This window comes from Typopeltis vanoorti, chromosome 9 (genome assembly GCF_054136105.1).
Source record: "Typopeltis vanoorti isolate ZY-2024b chromosome 9, IOZ_Tvanoo_1.0, whole genome shotgun sequence".
Classification (NCBI taxonomy): Eukaryota; Metazoa; Arthropoda; class Arachnida; order Uropygi; family Thelyphonidae; genus Typopeltis; species Typopeltis vanoorti.
This window is the reverse complement of record NC_143557.1, coordinates 10554955-10577037: the sequence shown is the minus strand read 5'-3', so window position 1 is coordinate 10577037 and position 22083 is coordinate 10554955. Positions and strand designations below refer to the sequence as shown.

The 22083-nt window shown below is 36.5% G+C and overlaps 1 protein-coding gene across 4 annotated transcripts in view; it reads right to left on the bottom strand.

The window, feature by feature from the left end:
• Positions 1-14086: 14086 nt before the first annotated feature.
• LOC150102880 (uncharacterized) overlaps positions 14087-22083 on the bottom strand; it is a 539029-nt gene continuing 531032 nt past the window's right edge. For all 4 annotated transcript variants that reach the window (XM_090397682.1, XM_090397680.1, XM_090397684.1 and 1 more), the window contains exon 16: positions 14087-15133. In XM_090397682.1, the coding sequence (XP_090253808.1) occupies positions 14472-15133 (662 nt within the window). In that variant the 3' untranslated portion in view covers positions 14087-14471. The remainder of the gene's footprint in view (positions 15134-22083) is intronic.

Here is a 22083-nt window from a genome sequence, read left to right as displayed (position 1 = left end):
AGAATAACCGTTGATGAAATCATTGTCTCTTTAGCATACTGTGTGAAATGTAATTCAGCTTGTCTCTGTGTTTATGTGTATACTCCAGATGATGACCTTCATAGGAAGGGTGAAACGTCAGAAAATTAAAATAGTTATTTATAACACGGTTGTAGAGTCCATAATTTATCTAAAATGAATGCTGATCACCTTGTAACACTAAAGGAAAGGATGGTCTTCCTTTACTTTATCATAATGTGGTAGCAGGCCCATTATCTTTACTCTCTTCTTCTGATAACTCTTTCCTATCATTTCTCATACATTTCCACCTTTAGTCATTCATGTTTGCCAATATAAATAACTCTTTCAGTTTACATTCTGACAGCCTTCCTGATATTAATTTTAACACTAAGAAAATATGATTTAGTTACATTCTCATTACATACTCTTCTGATTAACAATCACCATAAAAAAAAACCTTTCTTCTTACTCTCCTTTTTCCATTCTGTTATGTTTTCTCTTCTCAGCTCTACTATTCTGGATGTTTCTGGAATTGTTTCTGCAATCATTCAAGCTCATGCTTTGTTCTATGAAGGACCCATGTAAGTATATATTTCTTTCACTACATCCTCTTTGTTCTTCTGACCTTCCACCACTGCACTATCATCAATGATCTTGCTGACATATTTTCCTACCTTTCATCTATATTCTCCTCTGCTACATGCATTTCATTAATATCATACAATTGCCATGCACTCTCAAACACTTCCTATGTATTTGAGTGTTAAGTCTTAGTAGTATCGTCCTTAGTAGTGCCTGCGGTACACATTGCTCAGCTAAGTCTTTATTTTTTAGTAAATATCGATGACAGTGTTTAAGGTAATTGGTGTTAGTTTCTTTATTTTTGAATATTTTGTTAAGAGTGTTGTTTAGTCGTCACTATTATTATGCAATATTATTTCAAAACCATTCTTCATTATGCCACTGATGCATACAAGAAAAATGATGACCCAGACATCAATATTGAATGATATTAAAATGCAGGATTTAGTAAGAAGTAGCATGTGATTCATGTAATCACTGAGAGTGAATGGTTTGTGGTATGAGAGCAAGAATGGAGAAAATGTTGTAAATGTTTAGTGAGCGAATACAATGAATGCCAAGTTGTGTCGTGAGCAGAACAATGAAGTGAGTGATATTAAAGATATAAGACAGGATTATGAAAGTGTTATGGAGGATGTGGCAGAAGCAGTGAATGATAGTGCACAAAATATGAATGAGAGTTTGAAGAAAATGGATGAAAGTAGGTATGCGAACGATGAGATGCCAGTGTGAAAAGAAATTGCATGTTTATTTATGCACTCCTTCACAGGACAAAACATGAGCTTGAGTGACTGGAGAAATGATTGGCATATGATATAGCAGGAAAGAGAAAAGACAGAAATAGTGAATGGGAAAAGCATAAACGTGAGAGAAAAAGAAAGTATTGTATGGGGATTCGATGATAAGATGAATAGTTAATGAGAAAGTGATGAAAGCATGTTTCCCAGGTGTAGAGATAAAGGAAGTTAGTGAAGCTGTAAGTTTGCAGAGGAAAGAGGAGTATGAGTTAATTGTTTTGGCAGGCAAAATGATTTGAAAGGTGAGAAATGTGCAATGAAAGAAAATACGAAAAGAGTTATTAGAAGCAAAAATGAAGAGTAAGAAAGCAGAGATTGTGAGTGCGCTGCCTCAGTATTGTAAAAAATAATCATAATTTACAATTATGATTCTTTTTACAATTATTTCTCTATTTAATATTTAAGCACCTCCGTAGCGCAACTGGAACAATGATGGTACGTTGCACCCTTTGATTGGAAAAGGCCTAAGTTCGATTCTCGTCGTGACGGGGGGAATCTTTACATAGACTTTTTCAATTGAAGGCGAGTTAGCCGATCTCATGTGGTGGTAGCAGGGTTTTTTCTCCCAGAAACTTGGGTTTTTCATCCCACATACAGACAAATCGGCCCTTCAGAACACAATTAATTTACAGACAAAAAATACTCGTTGTGGTGGTGGGCAATAGATGCCGTTGATGTAGATGATTGAGTGTACAGTGGATGACTGTAGTGTTGAAAATGGAAATTTGTACAGTGGGTGTCCTCCCACGATGAGTCTTCGGACTCCTTGGAGGTGTCACGTATAATAATCATAATAATATATTAGTTTTAGTTTCGTAACACATATATTGGCACTCGCGATATACCTGTTATTGATATTATTCCTGTCATATGAAATATAAACCATTTGAAATTGATGTACTTACTAGAATCTGATAATTTGTAATAATTTGATTTTTTTAAATTAATTTAAAATTGCGAAGTGTTGAGATATTTGTTGTGGTTTGTGAAGATCATCATTTGTTCATGTCAGCCATCATACATAACTTCTTTTGCCATTTGCATGGAGTGCACATGCCTGCCAATGAGTTTGATGGGTGATTGACAGCTGACAGAGAGAGTTTGGTATCAGGGTGAAGAGGGAAACAAAAGAGAACTAATTGAAGTTTAAGAATCCAGATGAGAGAAATTTTGTTCTTTTTAAGTTTTACGTGACAGTCGGGAGAATATTTATACTGCAATTCCTCGATTAATGCGCTTCCGATTAGTGCATTATTTTTTTTCTATACTCAAATTCGATTAGTGTGCCTATATATATCTTAAAAATAAATGTTACACATTTTAAAAATTTTCTATCTACACATTTTTTATGGCTAACTATTTTAAAAAATCACTCACCAGGATGAAATAATTTAGTTACCGATTTAAAACATTTTACAAAGTTGTTTTTAATGGCATACTACACTATTTCCATGTACACTATGTTCCAAATTTACCGCCAAAATTTATATCATTTGCTAATTACATAGCATTTTGCTGATTATATTTCATGCCTCCTTTGCGATCGTTTTCCTTACTTTTTTAAAAATTTATTTTAAAGTATTTTCCCAACCTTTCCTCATCAGTAAAAGAATTAGTGAGCAAAAAAGTGGAAGTGTGAAAATGATTAGAAAAGTAATCTCATTGGAAGAAAAACTTGAAATAATAAAGAAAAATGAACAAAGTCAGTCCAGAGCAAAGATAGGACAAGAACACGAAAATGGGTGAATCAACTATCAGAGCAATTTTAAGCAAAGCTGCTGAATAGAAAGATAAGGCTGCTTCAAGTTCATCATGCATGCACTCGAAATCAAAGTATTATAATGATTGAATAAGAGAGACTTCTTTCTACATGGATCGAAGATTGTAACCAAAAATGGATCATGTTAAGCACTGACCTTATTAAATGAAAAACATTGTGTCTCTTTGCAACCTTGAAAGAAAGGACTATCAATGATGGAAAAGAAGAATTGCACACTAGGCTGGGTGATTTGAGTGTTTCAAAAAAAAGAGAATAGCCTGCCTAATGTTCTAATCACAGGCGACGCTGCAAATGCACATAAGGAAGTGGCCGCAAATTATCCAGAGATTTTGAAGGCAATTGTGGAAGGGTGACCAACAAATATTTAATGTCGATGCAACTGGTCTTTTTTGAAACCTTCCAAGACTTTTCTGGCCAAATCAGAGAAATCTCAGTCTGGTTATAAAGTCGCAAAGTCGAATGAAATTACTGCTAGCAACATGCAAGCCGTTTGGAAACACATTCTTCCACATTGTGCAAATGACTTTAGAGGCTTTCAATTATTATTACGCGGCACCTCCAGGGAGTCCAAAGCCTCATCGATTGAGGGCACGTACTCTACAGCTGTCTCCACCAACTATGCCAACGCCATCTACCATCCACCACTACCACTAGCATTTCCACAGACAATCGCAAACATCCATGCCCACGACGGGATTCGAACCCACGGCCTTTTGGCTGGAGAGCAGATACACTAACCACTCGGCCAACCAGGCCGGCATCTAAGTTAATTAAATCTCATTCCGAGAAACTGAGTGATTCTGACCTAATAAATTTAAATGCAAAGCAGGAAGATCCTGTAAAATATGAAGAAAATTTAATCACTGACAAGTCCAAAGAGATTTCACAGAAACCATTTGAAAATGCCAGCAAAGGTTGGTCGAAATGGCCCAGCAAAAAGTTAAGCAAGTTTGAGCGCAGTTATTAGTTGGAAGGGGTTAACACTCTCCCTCGATGAGTCTTTGGACTCCCTGGAGCTGTCACATAATAATAATATTTTTCGTACAATCGAAATTTTTCAGCAGCAATGCTTACAGACCGACCCTGATGAAGAGAGAAGCAGTAAAAGACTAGTAGAGGTGGTAGTAGTAGAAGAGGCAATAGGGCCATACTGTCAGTTGTATGAAAAAAAAAAAACAAACAAAAAAAAAAACAGAATGCCCGCCAAACTATGTTAGCTCAATTCTTTGTTAAGAAGTGATATAATAAATTTATATTCTGAAAATGTTTTATTGTCTTTTCAGTTTCATGGTTTTTCTTTAACTAGGCCCTGAGGCCATTCAAAATCCAATCATAGAATGAATCAGAGAATGAGTGATGATTTCAATGTTTTCAGATAAAAAAAATATCTAAAGGTAGATTTATGTCTCACTTATTCTGACAATCTTTGGGTGAACAGATGCAATTAGTGCAACCATTTCATCCGCCTTGTTTCTTATACTTCTAGCATTGGTATACAAACACGACAGCTCATTTCTGGATCTACAGCTAGTTCCACTGATACTACTCACTCGATGTGATCTCTCCATGCTGGACTGGGGCCATTTCCCTTTCTGCTTCTTCATTTTAGAACCCTTTTCAATTTTATCTGTTTCCTCTTGATCCTTGGTCATCCCATTTCTTTCCTGCCTACACATGCTCTCACCTCCTCTTGGAGCATCCACCTTTCTCACACTGTGTAACCTGTCCACCCTGAGCCTCCCCATTTCCCTGCTCCTCTTGCACACCCATTCTCTCATTTTCTATACTCATACCACTCACTTCCTCATTCATTTCCACTTCTTCAATCTCTCCTGCTCTTCCACATCACTCCCCTCTCGATCTGATTCATTCTCTCTATTCACTTCTCTACCTTCCAGCAGCAGTCTCTCCAAGAGACTCACACCATAACCACTCAAATGCAGTCCATCGCTCCCATACAGCTCACTTCGTCCCTCAAACTCATTCCACACATTAACGAACTGTACTCCCATCTCCTCACACATTTCAGCCAGAATATCATTTATAATCCTTGCTCTCCGCCTCTTACCTTAATATGCCTGATGGTAGGAGTTAGATGCATGGAGAAAGTGTTGTTCAGTGTGTGTTGGGAAGTGCAAAACCAAGGAAACTAGAGAAATTATGGGGGGGGGGGGGGCAAGCAATTAAGGATGTCTCTCTACCCTTGGGACAAATAAGTGTAAGTGTAGGAATGACTGAGGAAATAGCCACCTCTGGGATAGATGACGGCAGGAATGATTGTGAGGGGCTGGGTGCAGTTTCCCAGGTTTTGAATCTGAATGAGCAGATAATTAAATTATCTAATGGTAATTGTGGGCGCAATGGGATGTCAAAATGTATCTACAGGAATACCCGAAAGTAACAGAAATAAAGATTTGGAGTTTTGGGCATTGGTTAGCTTGACTTGGCCAAAAATGATTGGTATCAGTGAGACCTGGTTGTCAGAAATTGATGTAATTACATGGATAAAATGAATGGTAATTGTATTTTCAGAGAAGATAGAGGAAATAGGGGTGGGAGGAGGTGAGTGGGGGATATTAATGATATTTGAAGAACTTCAACCAACAAAAATATAAGTTAAGGAAGATTGTAGATCTGATGCAAATGGTTCATGTGAAGTTGTCATGTGTGTCTGATAGAGGCTAATATGGCAAAATGTATTGCTGGTTGTGGCTGTACATCTGAAGATCCAGAAAAAGATGTGGATGACATGCATTTCCAGAATGAGTGCCATCCAAGCAATTTTCATGGGAGACTTTGGGGATATAGATGAGAAGGAGGAAAGGGCACATGACAAAATGGAAATGGAATTTATATAGTAACTATGGTATAATTACCTGAAATTACATAATGAAGGGGAACAAAGAGTTTGTGAGCATTGGTCTGGTAATATCATTAAGTATGTATCTATAACTATAGTAGCAACTCTACTTCCAATCGGGGAAAGTGACCATGCAGTCTTGTCCTGGGAAGCTGCTTATGTGAAATTTTCAATCAAAACAGGGTTCATTTAGAACTACAAAGCTGGCAATTATGACAAACTTAGGAGGCAACTTGGAGTGGTACCATGGCATAAGAAGCTACATGGAATGAATGTCATTAGTGCATGGGAAGTGGTCAGGGACGGTTTGAGCGAGGCTGTATCAAGCTGCATACTCATGGTCAGGAGGACAGGAGCTGCATAAAAAGAAAGCAGTGTGGAAGAAATATAAACAAAAAGGTGATCAGCATGCTAATAAGCAATATGAAGTACAAGCAAGAAGGGTAAGTAGCATAGTAAAGAAGGCTAAATCAGATTTAGAGATAATATTAGCTAAGCAGGCCAGTTTTTTCACTACATAGCAGAGGTGGTGACTTTGCAGTTACTGATGTGAGAATTGAGGTATATGAACAGAGAGATACTCAGCATATCTAAAAATATCGTCAATGTGAATACAGCAGTGGGCCTGGATGATATATCAGATTGTGTGCTATGAGAATGTACAAGTGAACAGGCAGTACCTCTTACAAAGTTGTTTGATCTTAGTCTCAGCTTTGGCAAGGTTTCAAGGGAGTGAAAAGAGGGTGAGGTAGTTCCATTACATAAAGGTAGCTCCAAGACATAAGTATCAATTTAGAGACTAGTCGGTATCTCTGGAGTGGTGGTTAAAGTATTGGAAAAGTTGGTTAAAAGTAAAATTCAAGAATGGATGGATTGGAACATGAAACTCAGTAGAGGGAAGCATGGCTTTAAAAAATAATTGCTGTATCAGTAATTTTTTCACATTTTATAATAATGTGACAGTAGAACTGGATAAAGGAAATGGATATATTATGATACTGCTGGACTTTGCAAAGGCTTTTGACAAAATACCACATGGAAAATTATTACATATGTTGGAGCAAATGGGAATGGATTTCACTATGTTGGAATATATAGTGGGGTGGCTGATTGACTGATATCAGAGGGTAGTGTATGAGTCACTCTCAATGTGAATGAGACTAGTGGAGTGCACGATATAGTTGATGATATAGCAGATTTGAGGCAGGAGGGAATATGCAGTTGTTTGCCAATAATGCAATACTAGGTAGAGCAATAGTTGACAAAAATGATTTAGAAATCTCTTAGGATGATTTAAATAAATTGGGAGTGTGAGCAAAGGACAATGGTTATCAATTCAATGTCGTAAAATGTAAGTTAATGCAATTTGGGATGTAAGGGTTACACACTTCGTATCATACTGATGATACTACATTACAGGAAACTGAGGAGGCTAGAGATTTAAAATTCAGAGGACATATTGCAAAGTTGTAAAAATAACTCAGAGGACTGCATGGATGTTGAAGAACACATTGACAAGTAAAGATAGTAGGGAGATTATTATCCATCTTTATAAGGCTATGATTTGGCCACATCTCCATATCGAGACAGGTCTGTGGAATGTTCCCTATGAGTATAGATTAATATTTGTTGGCTGCAAAGTTTAGCTGACAAGCAGAGGTAAGGGTTTAGGAGAGAAACATTTAAGTTAGTAAAGGGATTCTCTAAGACTGACACAAAATAAATATTTCAATACATGGGGAGTAAGGGAAAAACAAGCAGTCACACTTGGAAGTTGTCTAAGTGTGTGCAGATGGGTTGGGTATTATGTTGTGATGTAGAGACAGTAACGTAATACCCATCTACATTAAACTAAAGAAGTTTAAATCAGCCAAAGTGCTCCGTATTTATGCCCGGTTGGGAAAAGCCTTGTTACGAGAACAAATCCACGAGGCACGTAAAAACCTAGCATCCACCAAAGCCAAAGTTCTACAACTTAAATTAGAGCTATCCGACTATGTGATTCCAGAAATTTGGGAGATTTTAGACAGGATCACAGACGACTCGGCCAAGCACTTATTACTGAAAAACAAAGAAAATTAGTAATGAAATTTCAAGCCCTACAACAACAGAAAAGCACAAGACCATCAGGACGCCATAACGAAAGGAACAGCCAATCACAAACTGACATCATAAGGAGCAGCCAATCGCCCACAAACAAAGTTAGGAGCAACCAACCACCATCACACCACAGCTTGGCTATCAACCAATCAAACCATAATCTCACCAAATGTGAACTCTCACTGCTAAAGAAAGGTTTGAACTATGCCATTGCTCCGAGGTCAGTGAACAAACTTGATATCGTTTATCATAGCAAGAGAGGTTTAAGATCCCTCCCCACCAATTTGGCTGATAAAATACAAATGGAAACATCGTGTATACTAAATTCAAACAAAAAAACTAAGCACCAACTTAAACAAAACTGAAAATCTAGCCCTTAAATCCTTAAAAAATAACCAAGACATTATAATCACGAAAGCAGATAAAGACAATGCCACTGTCCTTTTAGACCGTACAACATACACTGAATAAATTAACCATTTGATATCGGACCACAACACCTACCAAATGGTAAACAACAACCCCACAAAATGTAACAAAAGAAAACAACTGAATTAATCAAATCCGTCCACACATGGCCTGAAGAAACAACAAAAAAATTAATATCTCATTATGCCCGTGCGCCCAGAATTTATGGCCTGCCAAAAATACACAAACCAAGCACACCACTACGTCCGATTGTTGAAGGAATTGACAGCCCAAATTATCACTTAGCCAAAAAATTAGCGGCTACACTCAAGGAATTGGTAGGTCAGTCCCCTTCCTACATAACAAATACACAATATTTCATTAATAAAATTAAAAACATTACACTCAACAACCAAGATTTATTAGTCAGCTTTGACATAACTTCCCTTTTCACCAATGTCCCAATCAATGACACTATCTTGCTCCTACAGAACATATTTTCACATAGACATCATGGCCCTCTTCGCCCACGTACTACGCTCCGATTATTTCGTGTGGCAAAACAATTTTAACCTTCAAAAAGAAGGTACAGCCATGGGCTCACCGCTTTCCCCCCCAATAGCTAACTTTTATATGGAAGACTTTGAGCAAAGTGCTCTAGAGACAGCATGTCTAAAGCCCAAAATTTGGCTCAGATATGTCGACGATATTTTTGCCATTTGGCCCCACAGCCGCGAAGCTCTCAACACATTCCTTAGCCACCTAAACAAACAACACAAACGTATCCAATTCACCATTGAAATGGAAAAAAACAACTCTCTCCCTTTCTTAGACACACGTCTTCCCTCTGGCTGTCTCTCCTTCTCAGTTTACCACAAACCTACACACACAGGCCAATACATACACAAAAATTCTTACCACCACCCAACACAAAAACTAGGTGTCATAAGCACCCTTAAACACAGAGCTCTAACTATTTGTTCTAATGAATAAGCTCTAAACCAGGAATACAAGATCATCAACCAAACATTTATAAAAATGGATACAGTAGAAAAACTATTCACAAGATCCTTCATAAAGATACCAGTAAGAACAAAAAAGATTTCAGGAATGCTATTGCCATTCCTTATGTTAGAGGCATTTCTGAAAAAATAGACAGAAGACTACACAAATACAACATTAAAACCACCTTTAAACCCCCAAATAAGTTAAGACATCTACTTAGTTCTAAAGATCCTCTTCCACACCTAGCCCACCCAGGGGTATACAAAATACAATGCACATGTAACATACCATATATAGGGGAAACAGGGTGAACTATCCCAATTAGGCAAGATGAACACAAACGACATATTAAATACCTCCATTTTGGAAAAACCAGCCTTTCTGACCACGCACTCCAAACATACCACAGATTTGATTGGAAAAATACCAAGTCCCTACACCACACCAAAACCTGGTTTGAGAGGGGGTTTGAAGAGTCGTGAAATGCTTAAACATAACCCAAATCTCAACAAAACGATGGCCTAACCATTTCAAGAATGTGGAGGACCCATCTACAACCTGTATAACAACCTAAACTAGCCATAGAAAAATCCCACTACTAGAAGACAATCTGGTGAAGTGTTTGTAACATTCAACAGCAACTGAAAGAAATCATATTATAACAATCAGAACTGTACAAATCCAGAAGAATATTAATACATGAGGACTTTAGCAGTTTATTGTAGTTCTTTTTATTTATTTATTTTTTTTAAAATTTTATTTAAAATTTTATTTTTATTTTGGTATTAATTTGGTCTAGCTACTCACTGATGAAGCCTCAATAAAGGCTGAAACCGGTCTGGGTAGTGACCTCCCACCATAATGTAATAACAGCATACATTTCCTAGGAAATGTGTTTTACATTATGGAAAATACCAAGAATAGCATAGCGATCAGAACTTTACCACCTTTGCTGCGAGTTGCCCGAGTTTGTACTATGTACTTGGACTACTTGCATTAGCTCACACTAGTAGTCGCCGATACGTTTATAGTTTATTATACTATATTCGGCATGAAACTCTTTGATTCCGATCTTTGAGTTTCTTATTCGGTTTTAAAACAATGTGGGATTTAATATCTCCTTAATTTAAATAATGTTTATATCACCGAAATGAAGCCTATTGGCTCTTTATATTTAAGTAACTTAATGGATGCACCTTTTGACAACTCATATAGCAGAGTATATAAGTTCTTTTTGCTATACCCTTTGGTATTAATTTGGTCTAGCTTCTCACTGATGAAGCCTCAATAAAGGCTGAAACCAGTCTGGGTAGTGACTTCCCACCATAATGTAATAACAGCATACATTTCCTAGGAAATGTGTTTTACATTATGGAAAATACCAAGAATAGCGATCAGGACTTTACCACCTTTGCTGCGAGTTGCCCGAGTTTGTACTATGCACTTGGACTACTTGCATTAGCTCACGCAAGTAGTCGCCGATACTTTTATAGTTTATTATACTATATTCGGCATGAAACTCTTTGATTCCAATCTTTTAGTTTTTTTATTCGGTTTTAAAACAATGTGGGATTTAATAACCCCTTAATTTAAATAATTTTTATTATTTTTTTTTTATTTTATTTATTTTATTTTTATTATTTATTTATTTGTCGAAACATCAAGTTTTATTTTATTAGTAATTAATAAAATAATCTGTTCAACACGTTTGTGTCCCTAAATTTATAAATATAAATATGTGTGCAGACTACGTTCTTTACTTGGAGAGTGTTGAATGAGTGGAATGAATTGCCAGAGGTGGTTGTGAGCGCTATACAATAAATAGGTTTTAGGAGATGTATAATAGGTATTTTGTTAATGGATAACGTAAACCCAGAGTCGCTTTCATGGACATAACATCAGCTTATGGCACAGTCTGGATCAAGGGCCTCCTCCTAAAGCTAAACAATATCATAAGGTGCAAAACAACTTTCCAGCTTTTTGAATCCATTCTCTTGATGATACTACAGAAAGATCTGGGTCCATATTGGTGGAAAAAAGAGCAGGCCCAAATTCCTCCACAATGGTCCTCCACAGGGCTCTGTGTTATCCCCTTTACTATTTAACATCTACATGTCTGACTTACCACATACCAGCTCAAGCATATATATATATACACCAATGATCTTGCTATGCTACACCAGTCTATCTCCTTTGCCAACCTGGAAATCTTGAACACACACACCTGAACATCCTGGAGGTGTACTGCAAGCAGTGATACCTGAAGCCAAATCCAACAAAAACTGTGTTCACAGCATTCCACTTAAACAAAGCAGTGGCAAATCGACACCTTAATCTCTCTCTCTGTGGCAAACTGGTAGAATATGAGCCTCACCCGAAATACCTTGGAGTGAGCCTGGACAGAAGCCTAAACTATAAAAGACACATCACCAACCTGTCCAACAAAGTTAAAACAAGAAATAATATCTCACGGTTTGCTGGAACAACCTGGGGTTCTGGTGCTGTTGTCTTAAGGTCATATGCACTAGCTCTCGCATTCTCTGCAGCAGAATACTGTGCTCCTGTCTGGGAAAGAAGTGTGCACACTAACATTATAGATACCGAGCTAAACTCTGCCATATGCACAATTAGTGTGACACTGAGAAGCATCCCTCTCCCCTGGCTGCCTGTCCTATCTAACATTGCTCCACCAAATATATGGAGAAGACAAGCCTCGATTGAAGTATTTAATAAAGTAATGAGCAACCCACTCCTGCCCCTGCACCAGACTCTCATAAATCCACTTAGTATTCACCTAAAATCACGAAATCCTTTCTGGTCCATGGACAAACTCTCTTCAGCTGCCGTACAACACTCAACACTGGTCCAACAATCTTCCAACAAATGGTTTCCTGGTTGAAGATCCTTGTGCTCCACAGCCTACTTTTGCCCTTTCTAGGAAAATTTGGTCATCTATCAACAGGATCAGAACTAACCATGGCAGATGTGGCTATCTACTGCATAAATGGAGACTATCAGAACAGACCACCCTTATTGTGATTGTTCTGCTGTAGCCCAGATGCTCAATCATATTGTGAATGACTGCCCAAGGAACAAATTTTATGATGGTGGCCTCCAGGACATCCACGAGATGACATATAAGGCCCTGGATTTGGCTTTCTAGTCTGGACATCGACTTATAGTTGCTTTTGCCATAAGAATAAATAAATAAATGGATAGTGTTTGTCCCCTGCAATAATAATAATAATATTCATATTTATGATCCAGTATGTGTTCACTGGACCAGTTTGCCTGTTCTGTAGGATGAAAAACCAGAGTTTTGGGTGGAAAAACCTCTACCTCCATATGAGACTAGCTAATCAAAATTCTCGTCAATTCCTCACGTAATAGACGGGAATCGAACCCAGGTCTCTCCAATCAAAGGGATTAGTCTATAACAGCTGAGCTATGAAGGCTCGTCTTCTGCAATGAGTCTTTTGACTCTATGGAGTACCTGTATAAATAATAATAAGTCTTGCTTTCCTTCTGCAAATCTTTCACACTCAAGTTTTCATATTGAGTACATTTCACGCATAAACACTGCATCAAACAAAATCTCTCATATTAAACTGCCCTAAGAAAGACATGTTGACAGCCATTGCTCTGTTACATATTATAGCCATGCCAATAATCAAATATATTATTATTTTAGTTAAAATCAAACAGTTAAAATTTTATTAAATATCTAAACTTAAATGAACTGAATCTAAACTAAATGTAATAAAAAATTATAAGCCAACAAAATTTTATGCAAACTGCTTATCTTTTCAGAGCACCGTTAACAAGGTGCTCTGCCACCATAACGAACCATATTTCAATAGAAATGTTTACTGTTTGTTTATAAAGTACAGATTAAAGGTGTACTGCTTATGTTTTGGTTAGGAAGTTAATGATCCTGTAAAATACATTCTTCAAATTGAAAATGAAACTTGAGAATAAATTTAGAAAAATAAGAATAAAATGAATACTAATAATGTGAGTTATGTCTAAAAACAGTGAAATATCAAGACCAAATAAGAACACATAGTTAAGTTTTTATGAACAACCCCAATGAAAAAATTCTAATGATACTTTGAAATATCTTAATGAATGCAATAATCAATGAAACCTTCATAATCCATTTGTGACCCCAATTCTTTATATTGATGGTTTCTCTGGAAGAAATTTAAAAGGACAGCACTATTTTATTTCTTTAAGTTTCTACTTTCAAATGAAATTTCTACAGCATTACAAAATTTTGAAGTGACTCCAAGGGAAAGTAATGAAATATATAATAAATGAATACTCAGCAATGGTTTATTGAAAAAAGAATTGTTATTCTTTAATTAAATAATTAAAAAAAAAGTAATAAACTTTACATTTTGTCATATGTTGTAAATGAAATATTACAGTTCAGTAATTTAAAGAATTCTGTAACCTGATTTATTGCACACATTTACAGAAGTGTATTCACTGGCATCAGTTTTTTTTTAAGATGCCATTAAATTTTAATAATTAATCAAACATGACTAACCATTATCTGAAAATGAACAAGATGTTCCATACTTTTATTTAAATTTTTCCATTCAGATACTACTATTGGCAGACAACTTACGACAGTTGGACTCGAACCAGCGACCAACTTTTGCACAGTTCATGGCAAGTATATTACATCGATTGTGAACTGTCCTTATGACCACCAAAATAGGTACTTACAAAGCACCACAATATACTTATCATTTCTGTTATTTTTCTAACTTAAATAGTCAGTCATTGGTAGCTGCTTATAATTAAATATTCTGAAAATTATGGTCCACAGCCCTACAAAGTGGGTGCTTCACATCTTCATAATGAAGTCATTATTTTAGTCACTAAAATATCAGAAGAAAGGAAGTTCACTTAATCACTATTCTACATTTTTCTATGTAGAATAGTCTATTCTGTCCCATGAAAGAATCTCTATATCACTAGATGGTTTAAATTCTCCATCTTCAAAAGAAAACAAATCAAATGTCTCATGCACATTGGTCAAATTAGGTAAAACAGGATCACGATCACTGTACACTGGTTGTATGTTACTTGTTGTTATATTTGAGGTAATTGAAGTAGTTACAGCTGGTGTCATATCATCGAGCCAACTATAAAATTCATTATCCATATCTGTTATGTTATTTGGATGATGAATGATTGAACTTGTTAGTTGAGAGGATACAGAACAATTACCATGTAAGGAATCATCATTTTCATTGTTCATTAAATCTGAGGCTGTTTCAATTTCATCTAAGTGGAAGTCAAATCCCAGTGGAGTAGCAGTAGTACTATCTGCTTCACCTAACATAGACGATGGTGGAGAAGACATATTTATACTGTTCAATAATGAAGGTAAAGATTCAGAAAAGGAATCTGTGACTGAAGTTGTCAAATTCTGTGATTCAACAACTGGTGAAGATAACACACACGTGGTAACCAAGCCAGGCCTCCACGTCTCAACAGTATCTGTAGCAGTAGTAGTAGTAGTAAAAGTGGTGGTGGTGGTAATAGCAGAAGTAACAGTATGTTTATGAGCTGCTGCACTAGGTGGTTCTGTAAATAAATGTATCATGAAATTAAGGATTTATTCACCTGAGCAAATAAATAAAACACTTATTATTATATATTTTATCTATAACAAAGTAGTAAGGTAGAAAAGTATACATAAATGGGCTACACAATTTCAGATAGCATTTTAGAACTTCATGAAGTGACAATTCACTAACTGTTAAAAGCAATGACAATGATTATATGATCTGTGCTGACATAACCGATCTGAGTATATAATCTCATATTGAATACAGCTAATTTGTTATTTTCAACAAACACATATTTTTACCAATATCTACTGACATTTTGGCATGTGAGACATGCTTTGCACATTTTTCTTTTAGGACAATCCTATCCAGAAATAACTTTTTGTAAGAGACTTAATATACAATTATCATTTGTCCTGTTGGTAAAAAAAAAGGTCTTATGAATATAAATACAGGATGGCCATAAAATAACTTTCCCTCTTTGGAGGCATCTATAGCTAAAACCAATAAACGGAATGAGACCAAATTTTATATTGAGACTTTTGAAGGCATGGGGAGATGATTTCCGTGAAAAAAAGATTTGGTACTAAAAGTCGCCGATAGGGGAAATTTTGGTGCTGGCAGCACCGAAAACAAGTGGATAATTACATTAAAGGCAGATAAAATGGAATAATAACATTTCGACGGTGTAAGCGACAGCCGCATTCACTCATTCCAGCTGGATATGTGGCACGTTACAATGATAATAATAATAATAATAATTAAACTAAAAGAACAACTTGCGAGAGACACAGAAATTAATGTAGTGATTGAACTCACAGGAAATAATGATTTATTCATCAGAATCAGGGTCCCCTGGACCACATACACGATTTTCAATGTGCTGACCTTTCTTGTGTGCAAAACAAATTGCATCCGGTGTGCGACATGCTCTACAGGTGAGCGTAAGGAGTCGGATCGGATGTTCATAACAGCCCGTTTTATGTTCTCTTTCAAGACATGCAAGTTGGGAATGCCACCAACATACACAACTGATTTCAAATACCCCCACAGCCAAAAGTCACATGGAGTGATGTCCGGGGATCGAGGCGGCCATGCCGTTGAAAAGAACTGACCAATAACCCTCTCATTACTGAAATACTGGCGTAAAAGGCGCTGTACTGAACGTTCAATGTGTGGCCATGCTCCATCCTGCATAAAAGTTAAGGAGTCCAAACATTGTCCTTGCTGCAATGCAGGAATGACACAATTTTCCACCATTCGTTGATAAATCTCAGTAATGGAGCAGGTTACAGGACCTGTAGGGTCCTGTAACCTGCTCCATAACATGCTCAAAAAAAATATGGTCCTATTATGAAATTGGCTGTGAAGCCACACCACACGGTTACTTTTGGAGAATGCAGTGGTACTTGCTGGATCGCTTGGGGATGTTCAGATGCCCAAATTCTGCAGTTGTGAGTGTTAACTGACCCATTCAGATAAAAATGAGCCTCATCACCCCACAATATTCACCAAGGCCAGTCATTGTCGACCTCCATTCGGGCAAGAAACGTTAGTGCAAAGGTCATGTGCTTATCATAATCTGCAGTAGTTAGTGCTTGCACACGACTGAACTTATACGGATAGAAGTGAAGCATTTTCCGTAAGATTTTCCAGACTGTACCATAAGCCATATCAAGTTTGCGAGCTATGGCACGAGCGCCAGGACTAGTACTGGTCCCTATGTCATCAAACACCACAGTAGCAACGTCTGTTACTGTCTCTTCTTGCACTGCTTTCCATCCTCTGTGTGAATTCCTAGTGATCAGTTTCTTCAAACTTCTTAATCATAGCTCTCAGTGCTACAGCTGACATAGGACCTGTACGCAGGTTATGAAGCCTTCTAAATTCCCAAAGGGCAGATACAGCATTGCACTGTTTAAGGTAAAACAACTTAACAAATAAAGCACACTGAGGCAAGGTAGAATGCATATTGAGCACAATTCGTCAGTCATACGAATAACTGCCTGAATGTTCCCAATCCCCTTTTAAGTGAAATTGGTGGTGGTGGTGCTGCTGCTGCTGTCACATATGCACAGTAAAATTTGCATAATCCATTTTACCTGCGTTTACTGAAAATATTTGACTGCTTTTGGCTCCACAAGCGCCTAAATTTCCCCTGTCGGCGACTTTCGGTACTAAATCTTTTTTTTTTTTTTTTTTGCAGAATTCATCTCCCCATGCCTTCAACAGTCTCAATATAAAATGTGGTCTCATTCCGTGTATTAGTTTAACGACAGATACCTCCAAAGAGAGAAAGTTAATTTATGGCTACCCTGTATAATGAAAAAACAGAAAGCTAAACACTGTAAATCTAGCTAAACAAAAGTCACAGAAGACTTTGGTAAGAACATAGAAAATAAATATCAAGACGGTGACAAGATATTCTGGAGGTTGTTGAAGAAGCTTAGAAATGGAGGAGTGCTGTAAAAGGAGTTAGAGATGATAAAGGTGACGAAAACAAGAGAAAAGGATATCCTTGAAGTATGGAGTAATTACTTCAAAAAATTGCTAAATGAAACAAGCAATGATAGCACAGTGGCAAAAAACACTCAATAGGCATACAGTCAGGAATACATATCCATACTTGAAGTAGAAAAAGCCATCTATGGTTTGAAATGTGGAAAGGCAGAGGTAGGAATAGAGTAGAAGGAGTAGATGATATTCGACCAGAAATGCTGAAGTATGGTGGTATAAAAGTCTCGCAGTGGTTGCACTGCATAGTTCAGAAGTCCTGGACAGAGGTACGAATTCCAGACAATTGGAATAGGGCTCTCTTAATTCCCATATATAAAAAGGGAAATAAAACTGAATGTGAGCATTACAGAGGTATTTCTCTATTGGTTTTAAGCAAGTATACTTGTGAAACAGTTGAGAAGAATTGTGGAAGGAAAGCTTGGTGAAGAACAAGCTGGATTCAGGCCAAATAAGGCTGTGAGGATCAGATTTTAACTTTATGACAAATAGGTGAGAAATCCTGGGAATATAACAAAGACTTGTATTTAAGTTTTGTAGATCTGGAAAATGCATATGACAAGGTGCCAAGAGAGAAGCTATTCAAAAACGTTACAGTTATATGATGTCAATGGGGCATTACATCAAGCAATACTTAGTCTTAATTTGAGTTGTAAGTCAGCAGTTAGAATTGAAGAAGTAGAGGAAGATGGTTTAATGTTAAATCTGGTGTCAGACAAGGATGTACATTATCCCCTCTGTTATTCATTATCTATATGGATCGCATTATTAAGGAGAGTGGTATTGAACCCTGATATCAAGATTGGAGATGTTTATGTCAGCTCTCTGCTTTATGCAGATGATGTTATACTTCTAAATAAATCTACTACAAGTCTGAAATTCCCTGACTAAATTGAATAACTGTTGTAATAGATATAGTATGAAGGTCAGCAATAACAAGACAAAGACAATAGGCAGAAGCAATGAAAATCTTAACTGCATTGTGAATGGAAAACCTATTGAACAAGTAAAATACTTCAGCTACTTAGGCACAATTTTCAGTGAAGATGATAAATTGAATATGGAAATAGACAACAGAATCAACAAAGCTGGTATGGTAGGAAGTGAAATGAATAAATTTATATGGAATGAGAGAGAAATTAGTCAAAACACTAAATTAGCTGCATACAAGACAGTGTTCAAATCAAGTTTAACTTATGGATCTGAGAGCTGGGTCAGAAGTAAAACACTTGACCAAAGACTAGAGACTGCAGATATGAGAGTCCTGAGAAAGACTGGGGGTGTGAACAGATCACATCAGTGGCAACATCATATTAAAAAAGGAGGATATTAGGAAAGAACTTGACATTGTCAGCATCCAGGAATGCGTTAGCAGAGCTAATCTCAGGAGTATGGTCATTTAAACAGAATGGGCGAGGAAAGATTAGCAAAACAAGTGTTCTCTGCCAGGTTGGTAGAAAAAAGACCCAGAAGAAGACCAAGATATATAAGTGGTTTGATACGGTAAAAAGTGCCTTAGAAGATAGAAATATTAGATCTGATAATGTTGACAGGTAACAGACTGATTTGGAGGAAAATTGTAGATAGGAAATTAGTAATGATGTAACTTTTTCATGTAGAACTATCATATCCTGTACACCCCCTTGAGGGTTACATGGCAGGAATTTGATGATGAAAAAAAAAACAGTATAGTGAAATAGTTATTGTCAAGTGCTTATCAGGCTGTGGTGGTTAACTGAGTCACGTCAAATTAGTATTTAACATTATTTGCATGAAGTTCTATTAGCTGTAAGGTAAATTATGATGTATAGTCAACAAACAATTGTGGTATTGCTTGTCATTTTAGTTTTAAATTTGTCAATACCACAGCATTACTTAATTATCAGATGCCATAGGAATGATGTATCACTATATCTGTCACACAACTCCAAGAAGTGGAGGGGGGTCTCATAATTTATTAGTTGTGTTGGGTAATTCCAATTTATCTCAACACAGAAATAAAGAAGTTAACACAAATTTTTCAAAATCGGAATTACCCAATACAACTAATAAATTACACCAACAAAACAGCAAAAACCAGGCAAAACAACCCGACAATCAAAACAAACTTCCCAACGCAAAAAATTATCAAACTGCCATACATCCAGAACACATAAAAAGCCTACAAATACATTTTCAAACACACTGACTATAAGCTCATGTTCACAACAAACCAAAAATTGGTAACACTTCAAAACCTACAAAATCTCACACACACAAAGAAATATTAGAACATCACAACGTTGTTTACAAATTTTCCTGCCAAAAAGACTGTGATGTCACCTTACAGGTTCTACTATCAGGTCTTTATGGACAAGACTACGAGAACACTTCCATGACATCCCTATTCAAGAACATTTAAACAATAAAAAATGCAACAACAAAAAGAAAAACAGGAAAAACTGAAATAGCACTCCACACCTTTGAACAAAAACATACCCCACAAATCAACGAGGCCATAATATTAGACATACAAGACAACGAAACAATGCTTAGAATATCGGAAACGATATGCATAAAATGTGATGAAAACTCAATAAATGTCCACTGATCCTATGTAATCTCTGAGAGTTGGAAACTCCATAACATAAAAATTGGGTCACTACTAGACCAATAGGAAACAACGCAAGTACACCAAAGACAGAAACATCTAACCGACATGACCTTCCCCCACAAGTTCTGAAGACGTCTGTCAAACAGCTCACACTCCATCACTCCTGACTTTTTCCCTTAAATTTATTTTATTTTAATATTAATAGTCACCTCCAGAGAGTCCAAAGATTCATCGAGGGAGGGCATCTACTCTACAACTGTCTCCACCACTCACAGTTCACCAACTGGCTGTAACCACATTAACGCCATCTATCACCGACCACCACCAGTATTTCCACAGACGATCACAAACATCCATACCCAAGGCAGGATTCGAACCCACAGACCTTTGGCTGGGAGTGGATACGCCAACTACTCGGCCAGCCAGGCTGGCCAAGTGGTTGGCATACCTCCTCTCCCCAAAAAAATAACTTCTTTCTTCAGATCCTTCTGTCAATCCCCCCCTGCTCCCAAATGCTCTCTATCTACCCTTAATAATATTATACAAATAAAAAACCCGTTTTTTTTCAAATAATTCCCCCACATTCCCCCTCAAAAAAAAAACCCTTCCTTTAACAGCAGATGAAGGCATATCGCCAGATAAGGAGACAGAAAATAAGGATAAGGAGACTTTTTTTTTTTTTTTTTAATTGTTGCAATATGTACAAGTTAAATTTTGTTTTACATGAGAAGCAGCTATGAAGACGTGCATATGATTGGTGCGGTATTAACAAAAGCTCGCACGACCCAAAGACAAAGGTAACCGACAACTGTTGAGTTGAAATGCTAATTCTCATCAACTGAATTCCATAACATCTAAAACTGTCATAACAACATTCACTACATATTTCTTAGTTTTAACACATTCATGACGGGGTGTCGTTTATCATTCTGATGAGCTCAACTCACACAAAGTTTCAACCCTTGGTTGAATTTTATTACTGTTTGTTTGCATTTGAGCTGGTAGGCGAACGCACACACTCATTACATGGCATGTTTCAATTTGTGATAGAATTTTATTTGAAGTTAGCTTTTGTGATCTGTCATAATGACACCTAGAATTTCAAATGCAATAAAAATAAACACTTATTTCATGTAATTGAAAAATTGGACAATAGTTTTTATTTAGATACTGTGTTTCCAGTGCAACATACGGTTTTGCTTGAGTCTATACAGCATAGTTTCTGTGATAGGGGACATATGATTCATTAGTTAGCGCCGTTTTTATTCCAGCTGTCTCTGATTGCATCATTTGTTGAGAAATATATTACACAAACTGCAAACGCCTCTGTACCTTATTCAGGGATGCAATAAAACTACTTGTTTTTCTCGCCTCGACATGAACACGTTTAAACATTTTTCGTGTGCGAGGTACATGCAAAACATTTTAATATCTTTTTGTAAATTAAAATCAGAGGTGCAAGTTATAAAATCAAGTAAATATGGTAAGTGTTTCGCCAACAAGTTGACATCCTTCTACTGACTTCTATGGAAGAAATAAATATTTTTCTCACTACTGTTTTTTTTTTCCAACCAACATCATTAAAATCAATTTAATAATACAATAATCAATTTTACACTGAATAATATTATACATTTTTGGTGATCAGAATGGGATATGTCAATGAAAATTAGCACAAACTAATTTAATGATGTTAGCTTGAAACTACAAGATTTCATTAGTCCAGTGATGGAAGAAATAAATATTTTTCTCACTACTGTTTTTTTTTTTTCCAACCAACATCATTAAAATCAATTTAATAATACAATAATCAGTTTTACACTGAATAATAATATAAATTTTTGGTGATCAGAATGGGA